This window comes from Solenopsis invicta, chromosome 6, assembly GCF_016802725.1.
Source record: "Solenopsis invicta isolate M01_SB chromosome 6, UNIL_Sinv_3.0, whole genome shotgun sequence".
Taxonomy (NCBI): Eukaryota; Metazoa; Arthropoda; class Insecta; order Hymenoptera; family Formicidae; genus Solenopsis; species Solenopsis invicta.
The window spans coordinates 13,399,983-13,417,455 of record NC_052669.1 but is presented as its reverse complement, the minus strand read 5'-3'; the positions used below and the strand labels follow the sequence as shown (position 1 = coordinate 13,417,455).

The following is a 17,473-nucleotide window of genomic DNA, read 5'->3' as shown; positions in this document are numbered from 1 at the left end:
GCATGTATTTTGTCGTGCTAACCACGCCTTGAAGGGAGGGGGTGATGCCACATGCCTACTCGCTCGCACGTCAATGTTCTTTTTGCCGTGCTAACTGCGTTTTGGAGGAGGATGATGTCGCCTCGATTTGTGCGGGAGCAGGGGGAATTTCACGGCACGCGTCTTTGCCGTACTGACCGTAATGATGTCTTGTGGAGGGAGCAGGAGGAACATTTCACGGCATGTATTTTGTTGTGCTAACCATGCCTTGATGGGAGGGGGTGATGCCACCTCGCGGCGTTAGCATAGATGACAACACTTAAGCGCTCTCACTCCTTTCCTGTATGCCTTCTTGCTCGCACGCCAACGCTCTCAATCGCCGTCTTGGAGGGGGGTGATGCCACCTCGCGATGCTAATCATAGCATAGGTGATGGAAGCACACATGCGTTTTCTTTCTCGCTCCCTCTCATATATTGCGCTCATCTTTGGTACAGCAGACGCTGCGATGTGGTGTGGCGATGCATCATTCTCCTTTCCCCTATACGCACGTTTTATTCTCGCTCGCTTGCTCATGCTCTCCCACGGCTTATCTTATACGTCGCACGCCAATGTTTTTAATCGCACGCGTTCTTATTTCTAAGGTGTTCTCAGGAATGGAAGAGAATAGGGAAAATAATAATAATAATTTGTTTGAACGTAATATATTTATTTTTTTATTTTATTTATTTTAAAAGAAATATATAAAAATGGTTTTATTAAAATATTATTTATTAAAATTATTTATCTATTTTTAACATACACAAATAATTTTATTTATCTTTATTGAATAAATTTTGCTTCTTATTTATTTTTAATAAGTATACAAATAATTTTAGTTATTTTCATTAAATAAATTATTTAAATGAAAAATATCCGGTTCGCCATAATAGTAGTAAAACCATCGTCCATGTAAATTTGATTCGCACCATAAGAAGTCCAGTTCATCTCGTAGTTTGTTTCGTTCTTTTTCAATTTTTATTTTTTTTTATATATTTATGAAACCTACTGCCTTGAGATCTTCGATTCGTAGTTTCTGTGGATCCAAAATATATAAAGTAATTAATAATTTAAATACCAAAAAAAACCACACGCACACACACAAACACCTGCGGTTCATCAAACATCAATGACGTCTCCCGACAAACTCGAAGCTCTCGTGGTTTGATATATAACTCTTTACTATTTTGTGCCTCCGTCAGCGATCATTTAGGAGGGATTCGTCTCACAATGTATAATCCTGATGATGATGATGATGATGTTGATGATGATGATGATGTTGATGATGATGATGATGTTGATGATGATGATGATGATGATGATGATGCTATTTCATCTCTATTCTGTAAAAATAAGAAAATATATATTATTATTAATTAAAATAACACATGTATACTCACATGCACATAGTTATACACGGACATACCGTTCGTGAGGTCCCATCTATCATTCTTATTTTAACGTTTTTTTCTATATCATTTTCCTTTATTGTAAAATTCTGGAAAAATAAAAGAAGCATTATAATGTGTAATATAAACCCAATATATAAATATCATAAAACAATACCTGTGCTGGTGTATATTTTAGTAATATCTCTCTCTGAAGAGACATCTGGTTTACAATTTTTTCGGTTCCAACTCTAATGTGCTGTAAAGTATAAAATTTTATTTAATAAAATATTAAAAAATACATGTATTCTACTAGTGACATAAAACAATATTCAGTATATTAGTATTCAGTCATTCAGTATATTCAAACAATATTAAGTATATTATAAATATACTTACTCCATTACATGGATATTTTACTCGTAAGTATGCCATTTTTTGTTCGTGAGACAATTTTTTGTACACAAGATACAAACGACGACGACAACAGTCCAACCCTTATGACTGACGCTAAGGAGCGAAGCCCATCATTTTATAATACAAAATGTACGTGATTTATCTACGAGATGTTAAATCCAACAGTCAAAAACCTTTGACAGTAGTAATTTAATACTCATCTTACAACTGAGTTCTTGGTAACAAAAGAAACTCAAGTCATTGTCACAGCTGTGACAACCACGTTGTACCACACTGAATACCTATCAGCCTCGTTCGCTAAGGATAGGAAAAATAATCAGCAGTTCAATTTCAATTTACACATTTTTATTATTTCAAATTTGCACATAACATGATTATAACATTTTATTTGTCATTTAACACATCGTATACAATATTCACATTTGTACATATTATAATATTATAATTTTATTTGTCATTTAGCGAATCATATGCAATATTATTTGAAGCATAAGCTATTAATTCACTTTCAATATGCGAACTTTTATCATAAATTTTTCGCAAAATATTTACTGCATCGTTTTTATTAGTGATGCAATTCTGACGTAAGTAAGTTACCAAATGTTTATATTTGTCAGTAACATTATTCATATTCTGACACAGTGTGAAATATACATGTTCAATACAATGCTCAAGTTCAAACATAAATGATACAGTTGCAGGCTTCATGCAAATATAAGTATTGTGTAATGTTAATTTTATAATATGTTCTTCATGCAGTTTAATCTGCTGCACAATCAATTCGTGAATCTATAATGGAGCCGACTGCATGGTCCCTCGATGTCCATACGTTTCTCAATCAACGATCTCCACGTAAGGCAGAGCAATTTGATTTCCGCGGTTATCACCCAGTACCAATTCCACGTAGGCTATAGATCCTGCGTTGATTCCGATATCCAACCATTTATAAGATGTAGGAGTTAGTGCAAACCTTCTCCCCAAAATGTGTGATGTGTATCGTGGTGGCGTTCTGTAAATAAGATTACAGATTAATGAGATAAAACAAAAAATATTAAAAATATTAATGTATCATGATGATGATGTTCTATAAGTAATAAAATAGGGATTTTATAAGTAACAATGAAATATAAAAATATGAAAAAATGTATATAAAATAATTATAGATACTTACAATTTCTCACATGCTTCTGTTACGTCCTGCGGAGTAACAATTCTTTCCTTCGCAACCAGCGGATATTCTAATTAACGGGCCGAGCGACGGTGATCTCACCCCGATCCCAAGAATACGGTGACTCTCACGGCAATAACCGGATGTCACGAATTAAGTAGTTATAAATTCACCAATTAAGGAGATCTGAGGTGACACCGTTGCTCGATGCCGGAAACACTCAAGATAGTAAAATCAGGGAGCTGGAAGACGCACGTGTGCACCCTTTTGAGTTCTGATGCCCGACACCCGCATAGCAACAAATCAAAGAATTTTTTGATATTTAATGCTTCTGAGAGTTCAATTGTCAAACCTGCCGCTTTCTCGGGTAACAATTACCGAGGAATATAAAAAAGTCGTAAAAGTAAATATTGCACGTGGGTGTATTAATGAATAAAGTGGTGCACACGGCCCTCGATGGAACAAAAGGAATCAGAGATGAAAAATAGTATAAATAGGTGCGTCTTCTAGCGGAGCGTACAGTTCAGTTCAGGCAGTTCAGTTCAGCCCAGTCTAGTCTTCATTCTTCATCCGAATCGCAGTTCCGTGGCATCTTGCATGCCCGAGTTCTGCGACTCTCGGATCCGCGGCTTTTAAAGTCGTACGCGGCACAAGTCTCGGTCGAGAGGAAAAAGTGTCAGTTCAAACGTCCCTGGTTGGGATCTGCAGACCATTGTGCATCGCACCCGGAATACCTCCGACCGGACCTACCATCTCCCGCCGAGTGCGGCCCAGTTTGAAGCCCTGCGGCTCCGAAAGAATCACATTCACCTGCATCGACACTCACACTACAATCTGCAAGCAGTAAATCCCGAATCAACCGTTTGTTTCGCTCTCGTTTTTCGAACACCCTTTTTCTCTCTAGTGCGACTTTAACTTTAAACATAATATATTTATTAAGTTTATTACTCTTTCCTTCGCATACTCCTCTCCATACTCTCTCTCTCTCTCCCTCTCTCTCTCTCTCTCTCTCTCTCTCTCTCAATCTCTTTATTCTTAATTCCTCTCTTTCTTGGGATTAACTCGTAAGAGTTTGATATCGGAGTATCTTTTTTTATTTTAATGAATAAAGTCCCCAAAGTTCATAAAAACCGGTCCCGAGCAGCCGCGAAGCGCCGCTGAAATCGCCGCAATCGCCGAATCCGCCGCCTCGAAGCCATTGAAGAGGAAATACACCCAATCGCCGCCCAAGTCAATCGGCTTTGCCCCCCTGTTTTGTACTCTCCGGTCGCACCGGAAGAAGAGCGACTTCCCCCGTTCGCCTTTTTCCCCGACTCGCCCGTAGATAATTTTCTTCGCGCCGACTCCCCCATAGATAGTTTTTATCGCGCCGACTCCCCCATACGAGGTGTGTTCAAAAAGTAACGGGAATTTTTAAATTTCGCGGGTTTGGAGAGTCCGACAGTCAAATTCTTTTTTTGTTTATGTTGGTATACATGCCCCTGAAGTATGCTGAAATGTTGAGCTGTATTCATTGTTTACTTTGTCTGTGGCAGCCGCTAAGGTTACACGTGTTTTTATGAGCTCGGCGATTTTCGTTTCTGAAAAAAAATGGATCAAAGAATTTGTATCAAATTTTGCGTAAAAAATAACATAAAGTGTAACAAAGTGTGTGAAATGTTAACAAAGGCCTATGGTGAGTCTGCTATGAGTAAAACAAGAGTGGTATAATCGTTTCCAAGATGGCCGTGAAGATGTTGAAGATGACGAACGCCAAGGACGCCCCAGCACATAAAGAACCGATGAAAACGTCGAAAAAGTGAAAGAAATGGTTATGAACAATCGCCGAATCACAATCAGAGAAGTCGTTGATGATGTTGGCATATCAATCGGCTTATGCCATGACATTTTTTCGAATGTTTTGGGTATGAAACGCGTGGCAGCAAAATTTGTTCCAAAGTTGTTGAATTTTGAACAAAAACAGCGGCGAATGGAAGTTGCTCAAGAGTCATTAAATGAAGTCAACGACGATGCACAATTACTGAAACGTGTTATAACGGGTGACGAAACATGGGTTTACGGATATGACGTCGAAACTAAGGCTCAATTGTCCCAGTGGAGACGAAAAAGCGCATCGCTAAAAGAGCTAAAGGCTATCCCAAAGATCGAGTTTGAGAAGTGTTTCGGGGATTGGAAGAAGCGCTGGCATAAGTGCATAATATCTAATGGTGACTATTTTGAAGGCGACAACATTAATGTAGACGAATAAATAAATATTTTTTTCGAAAAACGAAAATTCCCGGTATTTTTTGAACACACCTCGTAGATAGTTTTTATCGCTCCGACTCCCTCGTAGATAGTTCTCCTCGCCCCGACTCCCCCGTAGAAAATTTTCTTCACGTCGACTCCCCCGATTCTCAAATAACTTATAGAATCTTCCCGGACTCTCCCGTTTCGCTCTCTTCTCAGGGATCTCCGATCCCTGAAATTCACGATTTGGAGGAAGACCAACCTCCTGTGGATTTTCCAAATGTAGGGGCCCACGAGGAGAAGGAGGAACCTTGCTCCACCCCTCCGATCCTCGGATCGCATGATCTCGAGGACGAGGATCGTTCTCCTAGCCCCGCGCTTAGTGTAGAGATCGTAGAGGAGCTACCTCCACCTCCCCCACGTTGTTATTTTGCCCCTGGTCCTCTTCAATCACTAGAATCAATCTTCTCAATGCTTCCGATCTCTTCTGTCCCACTCCTTCCTGGCGCGTTCTCTATCGGCCCCGAAGAATTTGACCTCGAAGCGGTCCGTGCTTTCCTTTCTCGGTCTCCCCCCGATGCACCAGTCCCCGTGTATCTCCCCCATATATATCCAAAATATTATTTAATTCTCAAATTAATATTTTTAAATCACTTCCGCCACAATACCGCCGTATTAAATGAAGTCCCAACATAAGCACACATACACCTATACATACACGTATATTTCTAGAAAGAATTGTAAATGGTAACTATTATAAGACAATATTATTATTGAATTATCTGATGTAAGCTCAAATTAATTGTATCGCACACTCTAATCGTTAATTTAAATAATATACTCTGTATTAAACAATTTGAGTCTAATCCAGGTTTTCCCTTTAATTTAACGAGATATATATATATACAGGATGATTCAGAACGACCCATGTGTCCCTGTAAAGACGTGTTCTTGAATAAATTCTGAGACGATTTTTCCTGTACAAAAATTTTGTCCGACGCTTACTTTTTGAATAATAAGAGGATAAAGTTAGCGAATTACGGACCGTGTACACATGGTAGACAAAGACGGCGCAATTAACCGTTCGACACGGGTAAGCGCCCGCGTCGGACGGTTAGTTGCGCCGTCTTTGTCTACCATGTGTACACGGTCCGTAATTCGCTAACTTTATCCTCTTATTATTCAAAAAGTAAGCGTCGGACAAAATTTTTGTACAGGAAAAATCGTCTCAGAATTTATTCAAGAACACGTCTTTACAGGGACACATGGGTCGTTCTGAATCACCCTGTGATATATATATATATATATATATATATATATATATATATATATATATATATTGTGACGTGACATCCCGTTTGGCTGTCCGTCACAAGGATTGTAGGATCCGAACGAGGAGCGCACGCTGCGGCTTTACGTCCTCTCGGCTCGGAGACGGACGTGTCGGCGAGTGCGCTTATAATTCCGCGTTTTTGTTTTGTGTGCGTGTGTCCGTCCGTTAATTTTAGCGACGTTTTGCGGATCGGCGGCTGGCGAATATTCCTTTTTTTGTATCGACAAAATCTTACCCGGCGAGCAGACTAGAAGAAGGAGGAGGCTGCCGCCACTGGAGACCTTCCGGACCGTGCGCAGGATCGCAGTAGCGCGCACGACAGGTGACCTCTCTTCATTTAATCACGTTATCTCTTACCGTCGCGCCTGTACGCAACAGTAAGGCCGCTGAAATTGCAGGACGCAAAGAGGGAAGGTCCGGCGTAGGAGATGTCGACACTCCGCGCAGATCATCGCGTAGGAGACTCCGAACGAGGAGCTGCGAGGGAAAGTTCCGGACGTGGTCCCGAGCGCGGGGGCACCGGACGTCGAAGAGTCCGTAGGGATAGCCATCCGGCCTCGGGAAAACCACGGGAAGAGTCGCAAGCTGCCCGAAGACACCGACCTACCTCGAATTGCGCGCCGCGGCGCGACAGCCTGATTAGAGGGTCGCGAGGACCGCGTTATAAGGCGGAACCAATAGCGCGGCGCGACGAATCCCCGTGCGTGGGGGCGAGAGATCCTGCGTGCCGCCTGCCGAATTTCCTCGCGCTATCGATCACTTCGCTGTGGATCGTCACGGGTGCGATAACAAGAGCCGAGACGACGGGAGCCGCTTTCGAGGCCGAGTCACATCCCCGCACGAGGACGAGTTCGGGCCCAGCCAGCGTCGTGGTGAGACGAACGAACTAGTGTAAAGCCACCGATTTCGCCGGCCGGATGAGTCGCGCGTGCGAGAGTCGTCTTTAGAGTTATCGTTCGCCGTACAATCCTCCGCCGGAATGGGAACACGCTAGTGCTCGCGTGCTGTCCGCGTGCTCAACCGCCGTACGTCTCATCCGACCAAGTCGCGTCGTGATTCTTGCGGTCCCGTTTATTGAGAGCGTCGCCGACGCCACAGCCAAGTCGCGATAATTGTATCATACTTTTGTGTGTCGTCTGTAGTAGCGTATGTATGCGTTTCTGTTTGGTGATTTCCGTTTGTTCCGCGTATTTCCGACGCTTGCTACCGAATCGCCATATAATTTCGCGTGAAATGAGAGTGTGTGTGCCGAGTTGCGAGTGTGCACGGCGTAGTTTGTCCGCCGCTAAGTAGAACGGAATTTTGTCTCTCTCCGTTCGGTGAGCTCGTACCGACGACCGCGCGATATTTTCCGCTCGCGTCCGGGTCGCGAGGCCCCGTCGCAGAACCTTGTGAGCAGCGTCATATCTCGGAAATATATTGTTCATTCTTCTATCGGACTGAAGCGTTTTCTCTAAGTTCCCTCGCTCTCCTCTGTCACCCCGTCCGTCGCGAACCACCCCCTCTGCCAATTCCGTGGCTGAGCTACCGGTTAAGGGAGCCCGTTATTGTTCGTGACGACGTAGAGTGTTTTTGCGTTTCTTTTCGGGCGTGAATCGAGAGATCGGTCACGTCCCGATTTCAGAGCGGCACGCTCGCTCGTGCCTGGCGCCCAACCGTATCGTCTGATTTCGCGCACTTGATGTGAGCGACTTTGCGAACCCCCTGGCTACCTAACTAGCGCCACGAGCAATTAACGCAGTTGCACCACGCTCGTGAGTGCGGTCGCAATATATATATATATATATATACATATATATAAAAGGGGGAAACCAACGCTAATTCTATCTGTTCATTTAAATAAATAATCATGTGAATAAAATGTTAAATTGCCTAGTAAGTCGACATTGTATTTTTTTTATTATTATTCATTAGAATAAATTATGTATAACAATTAATCTGTCCTAATTTTTCAACCACGACTACCATTCCTCGCTCTAGGACAAGCACTAAGTCCGATCCCGAGGTAAAGCAATTAGATTTGTTGCCTCAAAACAGGACCAAGGGACGCGGAACACCCTGAATGTTTGTCATTGGGCCCCCCACTGTGGACCCATTAACCCATATATTCTGGGTTGTCGACGCGGCCTGCCTGTGCCTCGTGTGCACATTCTCAAGTTGTTACGTCCCTTCTTTCTCCCTTCATATCTTACCTATCCTTCTTCAACCCTGGACGTAACACTTCGGTCTGGATCGGAACGTAGTAGTTCATTGATGTGTGAGGCAATGTTCTGTAAATAAGAAATATGGATATGTAGAAGCAAAAATATGAAAAATATAATTTAAGGAATGTATAAAAATGTATAGATACTTACGATTTCTCGCATGCTTCGGTTTAGATTGGAATGTAGTAGTTCGCCATTTCTCTTGTATTTTTCAAGAGTTGTCCGCTAATAATGAGCAACTGATGAGAGTAACGTTTTTAGAGTTCTTTTTATTTTATAATCCCCACCACCATATCGACATCAAATGTGGAAATTACATATTTTATGATGAGATCATACACATATTCAAACGTAAATCTTGCAAGCGTTGACAGATGTGATGAGATCACAGGATAGTAAAACTCAGTTTTAGACACGTTTGAATTTAATTTAATATTACAATGAAATCATATAGTATTGCAGATTTGCATTTTCAGCATAAAAGCATGCGTCAGAGTACAGCAGCTGTGATGATATCATAGACGCTGATACCACAGATATATAAAATTAATTTAGACACACGTTTGAATATAATTCGACATTACGATGAAGTCATGGAGCAAATGTGACAGTTTTGTATTTTTAGCGAACCCCTGCTGTGACACGTTTAAAAGTAATTTGATATCACGATGAGATCATTTAATAATTTTACAAAGTCAGTGATATCAAATATACATGTGAATCTTTCAAGTGCCGATTTATGACAGCTACGAAGACTTGAGACATGTATCAAATGATGCACTGTGAATAACATTTAAAGTGATGGTGTCATTATAAAATGACAAGATCGCGATGCATCCTATCAGTCTATGCAGTCAAGCACATTGTAAAAATGGAGCAAACGGAGCGTGATTTGGTGGAGCAATCCACTCGATTGAATACGCATAAAGAGTATATGGCGTGGGAGCTACGTTGTATCGAGTTCATCAAATCGCTAGATGGACGCAGCCGCAGTAAATATCCGCGATTGTCAATCGGTGGAAGACAATCTGTGATCGCTTGTATCACGCGACTAGAAGGTTTGAAACAAATGATGCGTGGGCGGTTTGTACAAATGGGCGCTGGATATAGTGCAGGACTCCGATGGCGTGAGATAGATACAGTTTTTGAGAGTCGTATACTAACTGTGCTGTGATCAATTTCAAACACATCAAACCGTATCAATTTCTAGAGAATGCGCGGGAAATTGTGCTTGAGCACGTGCAAAGTGTCATGCAGAGACATGGCAATGTAAAGATAAACGCTATTTTTAATGGTGAATTTGTTGCAGGTGACAAACGCGCTAATAAGTGTATCACAACAAGAAATTATGAACTCTTTCAATGCTCCGATTTGCATGAGTGGTACCAGTTACACGTCATCGAGATAATCCTAGCATCGTTGGAAAAATTCCAAGAACACGATAGTGGATGGGCGTTGTCGCGTATACTAAATTTAACAATAAATATAAACAAATATAACCCTTTGCATGCAGGATGCAACATCCAATTACCAAGTAAAATTATGATGAAGAAAGCGGTAGTTAATGTAAAATCAAATGACGATGCATGTTTTGCATGGTCAGTGGTGGCCAGTCTGCATGCTACCGAAAGGAATACAGATCGAGAATCTTCATATCCACATTCTTCTACAGTATTAAATCTGAAAGGCATTGAGTTTCCAATAACATTGCAACAAATTAAAAAGTTTAAAATTCTCAACAAAATTTCCATTAATCTATACTGCAGCTAGAAGAAGAAACTATCTATTTTTCCTATACGACTCACCGAACGAAAAATGGACAAACATATAAATCTGCTATACGTGCAGGATGACAATGTAGGACATTTTGCGTTGATAAAGAATATGTCCCGTCTTATGAGTTCACAACTCAGTAAGAAAAAGAATAAGAAATTCTTTTGTGATCGGTATGTATATATTTCGGAAAATACAAAAATATGTATATATAAATATATTTTTTCTAATTTCTCAAAAATAAATTATATTTCAGATGTCTACATTATTTTAGTTCGAGCGACAAGTTGGAAATTCACACAATGGACTGTGGAAAGATAAACGATTGCGCTATAATATTACCAAGCGAAGATGACAAATGGCTGAGCTTTAAAAATTACTGTCGAAAGAAATGAATGCCGTTTATCGTATACGCCGATTTGGAATGCATCTTGGAGAAGACTGAGGATGAGAAAAATTACCAGCATCATCGAGTATTTAGCATAGCATATTATGTACACTGTGCGTATGACAATTCGCTATCAATGTATCGGTTCATCGCGATAAGAATTGTATCGCGTGGTTCGTCGAGCAACTTAAAGATTTGGCACAAATTGTATATAATATTTTGTCGGTTAATATTCCCATGGATTTAACGCAAGATGATTAGAAAAAATTTAACAACGCTACACACTGCCACATTTGTGAAAAACCATTTACGAATGAAATAGAACGGGTACGCGATCATTGTCATTTAACCGGTCGATTCAGAGGTGCAGCGCATTCAAATTGCAATTTAAATTACAAAAATTCGCATTATATTCCTATAGTTTTTCATAATTTATCTGGCTACGACGTGCATTTTATCATCAAGGAAATAGCTATAGCATATGAAGGACGAATAAATTTACTTCCGATAACAAAAGAAAAATATATTTTGTTTACAAAAAATGATCAGAAAAATTGCATAAAATTAAGATTTATCGATTCTTTCAAATTTCTGGCATCTAGTCTCGATAAATTGGCATTTTTTCTTAGTAAAGATGAGCTATGCATAATGCAACGGGAATATAGTAATTTATCAACAGAAAATTTCGATCTGTTAACACGAAAAGATGTCTTCCCATATAGTATATTGACTGTGTGAAAAAATTGGAAGAGTCATGTTTGCCACCGCGCGAATTATTTTACAGTTCATTGACGGGTGACACAGTATCCGAGAGCGATTACGTGCATGCTGTCAACGTGTGGCAGCGGTTCTCCATCCGAACGCTCAGAGACTATAGCGATTTATACTTGAAAACTGACGTACTGTTGTTGGCTGATATCTTTGAGAATTTTCGCGATAGTTGCATCGCGAGTTATCGACTCGATCCCGCGTATTATTATACTTTACCTGGTTTTACGTGGGATGCAATGTTGAAATATACACATGTAAATTTCGAACTGCTAACAGACATTGACATGATCATGTTCATCGAACGTGGCACACGTGGTGGTCTGAGTCAATGTTCAAACTGGTACGCACAGGCCAACAACAACCCAGGTAACAGAGGAGAATGCAACAAGCATTTCACATTCCAGCAACTGTAGTAAAGTTACAATCGGTCTCCCTACGTTCGTCAGTGTTAGCAAGTAGTAATCAACAGTATCAAAGTAAAAAAGATTTTTGATGAGGAAGCATGTTTGCTCCTACAGTATCTTATTTGAGTCCGAACACTGTTTTTCGATTTTATTGCCTCCTGGTAGGTCGAAAGTGGCTACATTGTAATACATCGATAGTAGCTCATATACCGTGCACTCTTCTACTGATTAACAGTAGATTGAAAGTAGCTCTCATTTAATGCTCGCTTTTGCCAGTCTACAATAGGTCAAAAATGGCTCGTATTTCGTTCCTTCTTCTCTAGCACTACAGTAGATCAAAAGTAGCTCATATTTTATGCCCGCTTCTACCGCACTACAATAGATAGAATGTATACTATTTCTTGTTTTTTTATAATTTCAATAAATACAGTACTAAAATATCCATTGTAAAATACCGTATAATTATATAGTATCAATCATGTTATTGTTTAAAAGACCACTTATGCCTAAAAGTGGCTTTCGAGACAAAAATAAGATAAATACTAGATAGTTGTATAGTACCTTATATATACACAAGTCATTTAGTATTGAGATGTATAAGAAATTGAAAACGACACATGTTTCATGCTTGAGTCTTCCGATATACAGATAGCTCTACAACTGACAGTGACAGACATATTTCGAAATCTGCTAAATTTATTGGCATAATTTTGTAATTAATTTTCATCATCAAGCAAAAAATTCAAAATAGTATACAAAATATCCTACGAAATTGTAAAACTCTTAAATAAACAATGTGAATAAGGAACAAATAAGGAAAATATATATTTAAGTTTTATTTTATCACAATTTGTATATATATTTCATGTTAGATGTGCAGATGTTTATTACAGTTATTTATTTATATCACAATAAATATTATTAATGACATAAATAAAGTATATGTATTATATTATATGTATACGTATTATATTAATTAGCTTATATCATACGAAGGGTTAGGATAATTACTCGATTACTGTCGATTACGAGCGGCAGCTGACGCATAGTTAGCCGCAAGCTCCTCTTCCATTTTAGATCGTTGCAAAGCACTGGAGCTTACTTGCATTACTCTATGTTGAACCATGTAGTGACGCTGTTGTGCATTTTTTATTACTTTGGCCATTTCCACTTCAAACTCTTTAATAGAGGTATTTTTAAATTGTTCAATTTGTCGAAGAGCACCTGCAATAAAAATATGTTCACATAATTAAGTTCAGGATTTGCTTTGTCACATTTCCAATTTATTTGCAACTCAGAAATTGACTGAAACAAAAAACAATAGAAGCAATATTTTACACTCTGGTCTAACGAGCGCGTCATACCTAAAATAAAATAATATAAATTATCATACATAATAAAATTATAAAAAGTAATTTTTACCATAATATCGTAGACTTAAAGGCGTTTCCCGAAACCGAATTTTTTGTTCACCCTCTTTCCATGTAAAAGATGTCTTAATTAATTTATCCGTTACACTTGCCTTCAAGAAGCCATCTAATGCATTTGAAATGTTCAGTCCCCCAAGAAGGATAAAATATCGTTCCTGAAAGTTTCAAAATACATATTGGATAAGTATAATAAAAATAAATACCACGTACGTGTATATATACACATATATGGGAGTGTCCCATTTGACCACGTTGCGATAGACCATAGCCATTCACAGCGATCGGTGCTTAGAATTTTTTCATTAAATCCATCAATTAGAAAAATTGATATTAAATTAGCCAATTGGTGACGTGGTCGATCGGGTGCCACCCACACACATTTCATTTAAAAGCTTTATATTTTAACTTACCAAAATGGATAATGCTTTTTCATCTTTTATTAAAATCTGAAACTGTTCTACAGTTTGCACCGGAAGGTTCAATTCCTGAACAGCTTGTAAAATATCTTTACTACTTTTTGATTTGTTTTCCAAATTATTTATTTTTTGAAGTATTTTATCTTGTCCCTTTCTTATTTCTCTAAAAAATTATATTTGTTTATTTATATTTTATTAGAATGTTAAATTATACATAAATTATATATGTTCATATATAAATAGCACTTACTTTATTTCAGTTAGTATTTCTTTTAAAGTCGATTGTGACAGTTTTATATAATTTACTTCATCCACTGCGTTGTCGTTTAATGTATTGTCGGTTGGAACGTTTTCTTTATTTCTATTTGAATTGGCAACTGAAAATTGCATTATTAAAATATATTATTATTATTACTATTATTATCGTCTTCATTTAAGAGCGAGGCATAGTTGAAACGTAAATCATTACATTACACAGACCTTGCATTTTTTTCTTTTTGGATTTAAATTTTCTTCACATTCTTCGTTTTTATGTTTTGTGGAAGCCGGAGTTAAATTTGAAATATCCTGTACATGCTGGTCCAACATATCATCTTCAGTCAGCACAAAATTTTTTTCTACGACTCTGACTTGAGGACCTTGAGGCTCCATCGTAAGACACAGCTGCCTGAAAGCCAACAGTAGTATATTGTTACAAAACACGGTAGGCAACAGGACATTTTGGCTACCGTGTTTTCACAGTTCTTTCAAATTATTATAAATAATAAAAATAATTTATTTTTTAGGGTTACATTCCAAAACGTCCTCTCAGAGGAAAATTTTACTTGATATAATATGGGATTGGGCTATATTCCAAAACGTCCTTTCTAAGGAAAATTTTACTCGAAATATATAGTACCCGTAACGTATCCTATATTACATCAAGTAAAATTTTCCTCGGAGAGGACGTTTCGGAATGTAACCTAAAAAATAAATTATTTTTATTATTTATAATAATTTGAAAGAACCGAGAAAATAGCCTTGGAATATAACCTTGGACATATAAATATCGTGTAGATAGGATTAACTCACTCACTTGTAAAAATTGCACTTCCGAAGGGACGAGTGATTCCTCTTTCACAGTCGATTCTTAGCTTCATAAAAAGAAAGGGGCCCGATGTTCTTTGTCTCGTGGCTCTTCGCGGCTAGCTGATGTATTAGGATCGCCTCCCGTTTAAGGAAAATTCCAATAAATAATCCCTCTTTCTCTATTGCGTACACAATAATACTCGAAGAAAACACTCATTGACTCACTCCGCATCCGAATCAGAGATGTAAAATCAGAGGTAGAAGACGCGGTCCCGACAAAAGATGCCCGCCTACCGTACACGTGCGTAGCGCCACTCATTTTTTCGACAGGGCCGTGTCTTTCATCTGGCATAAGCCTTAATCTCCATGCAACGACAATTGCGGAACGCTCGTGATTCGCTCCGCTTTCGTTCCTCGTCGCGCGTCGCTTCAAGACTTTGAGAACGAGTGAAAACAAGCGAGTGAAGGGAGGGAATAGAAAGGAGCGAGAGAGCGCTTGAAATGATCGATGTTATTTGTAAATAATGATTTTAATTATAAAGGTAAATATATTATTTTTATTTGAATATTTTTGAAATTTTGTTTTACATATTTATCATACTTTTACACATATGTTACACATATGTTTATATTCATTTAATGCAGCCATTCATCATCGTAAATTGCTGCAACAACAAACATATTAGCCTCAAAACATTTTTCGCAATTTTTCCAAAAAGGCATTTTGTACGCTAGTAGGCTAGTACCACTATGGGGAGACGACTGTGACGTCACTGGCGCCGTACCCCCACTTTTCTTATCACGGCGCACAGCATCACAGTCGTCTCCCCATAGTGATACTACTCGTCAATCCCTCCCTACCATCACCACTACCACCGCAGATAGCTGCCCACAGCAGCGCGATCGGTGTTGTTATCTTACTTTGATCTTATTAATGCTAGAGTTTTAATAAATTTACGATTATACAGAGGGAATACTTACTACTACTACTACTACTCCTCTATCGACCAATTTTGATTTTTTAATTTCTTAAGACTTATAACTGTTTTTAAGCTAATTTATGAGAGGTTGTTTTTTTAAAAATACACAATTATTAAACATTTATTAAACATATATATTTATTATATATTCTTGAAAAAAATAATACAGTAATTTATGTAGTTTGTTTAATAATCAAAGTAATTTTTATAAATTAATTTTTTTAGCCAGTTGGAAAGCATGCTCGGTATCCAGGTATTATACACATGAACACAGCGGCGTAACCAGGTTTATTTACTCTAAAACCGATGTATTGATCGCAGCACTGTAAATAACAATAATTATTATTATTAAGTAGCAAATATACCTAAAAAGTTATATAATGTACCAAGTTATATACTTACTTGATAACTTTTTGGGCGGTGTAAGTTCTGTATATCGTTGTTAGCTCGAGAAAAATAATGTGGAATTCTTGCTCGGCAAATATCGGATATTTTATATTTACTTCGTTACAAATCTGTTTTTCAAGAATACTACGTACAGTTTTAATAAAATGCGTGACGGAATGTAAATCCATTTTAAAATCATTTTTTGACACTTCTATATTTATCCGCTTGATTAAAATATCTTTACAATAATTGACGCATTCAGTGATTGCTTCAAGTTTTTTCAAGCGTTCATTAATGCATACACATATTTCTTTAAGATTATCAAAAGTGTTTTTTTGGATTATTATTGCCCAGGGGTTAAATTTTCTTCTCTTTTTTGCAGCGCCTTGACAATTTTGTATATCAAGCTCTTCCCTGCAGTAGTTTTGCAAACCCTCAATAATTATAGATCGTTGACCATATGAAATTGTGAATAGTAGTAAGAAATCTTTTTTTATAAATTGCTGATCACGCATTTTCTCAGCCACGTCATCAGTCGTATCAAAATATTCGGATATAGTGTTAAAATCTTTCTGGAAATTATACCAGGCATTTGTTTTAAATGACACGCCAATCTTTTCCCATTAAACGAGCCGCTGGATATAAATCGCCACTTTGTTCATCCTCTTCAAATCCGATAATTACTTTCTTACCAAAAGAAAGATTTAATTTATATATTGTAGGTAGAAGAAGTTGTTTCTCTACAAATTTGCATGAATTACTTGTTTCACATGATTCGGAATTGGTACAGCTGCTATCCGTTTTTCGTTTTGCCATGTCGTTAGTCATTGTACAATATATCGCAAGGTACTTATTGGCTTAATTAACAAACGTCTAATGAACGCTGTGCTGTCGATCTTATACACTGAAGATCAGTGCAATAGTGGGACAGAAGGATTACCTATAAATCTTAATATATCATAGTGCCGCAAATCCGGACTTCCCAAAGTTAACACATAAAGGCAAACACATGCACGCGTTAGGTAATATGAAACCGCCTGCTACACGTCTCGCGATAAAAAACGAGTATCCCATACATTATTACGTCATCGTTTGGGCTTG

The 17,473-nt window shown here is 38.2% G+C and overlaps 2 protein-coding genes across 2 annotated transcripts; both read right to left on the bottom strand.

Annotated features, from left to right (window-relative positions):
* Positions 1–12,907: 12,907 nt before the first annotated feature.
* LOC113005969 lies at positions 12,908–14,421 on the bottom strand. The gene is made up of 4 exons (XM_039450664.1): positions 14,188–14,421; positions 13,932–14,100; positions 13,514–13,676; positions 12,908–13,315 (listed from the first exon to the last, which is right to left on the bottom strand). Exons 1-4 carry the CDS (start codon positions 14,325–14,327, stop codon positions 13,107–13,109), a joined length of 681 nt encoding a protein of 226 aa, XP_039306598.1. The 5' UTR covers positions 14,328–14,421; the 3' UTR covers positions 12,908–13,106.
* Positions 14,422–16,210: 1,789 nt separating this feature from the next.
* Positions 16,211–16,971, bottom strand: LOC120358121. The gene is made up of 2 exons (XM_039450857.1): positions 16,388–16,971; positions 16,211–16,308 (listed from the first exon to the last, which is right to left on the bottom strand). The coding sequence occupies exons 1-2, from the start codon at positions 16,885–16,887 to the stop codon at positions 16,278–16,280; spliced, it is 531 nt and encodes a 176-aa protein (XP_039306791.1). The 5' UTR covers positions 16,888–16,971; the 3' UTR covers positions 16,211–16,277.
* Between the last annotated feature and the right edge of the window lie 502 nt (positions 16,972–17,473).

Coding starts and splice junctions, on each gene's coding strand:
- LOC120358121 (XM_039450857.1), bottom strand. CDS start 16,887: ATGCGTGATCAGCAATTTATAAAAAAAGATTTCTTACTACTATTCACA. Junction 16,309..16,387: donor ACCGCCCAAAAAGTTATCAA/GTAAGTATATAA, acceptor TGTTATTTACAG/TGCTGCGATCAATACATCGG.
- LOC113005969 (XM_039450664.1), bottom strand. CDS start 14,327: ATGCAATTTTCAGTTGCCAATTCAAATAGAAATAAAGAAAACGTTCCA. Junction 14,101..14,187: donor GAAATACTAACTGAAATAAA/GTAAGTGCTATT, acceptor ATAATTTTTTAG/AGAAATAAGAAAGGGACAAG. Junction 13,316..13,513: donor TTTAAGTCTACGATATTATG/GTAAAAATTACT, acceptor TTTTTATTGCAG/GTGCTCTTCGACAAATTGAA.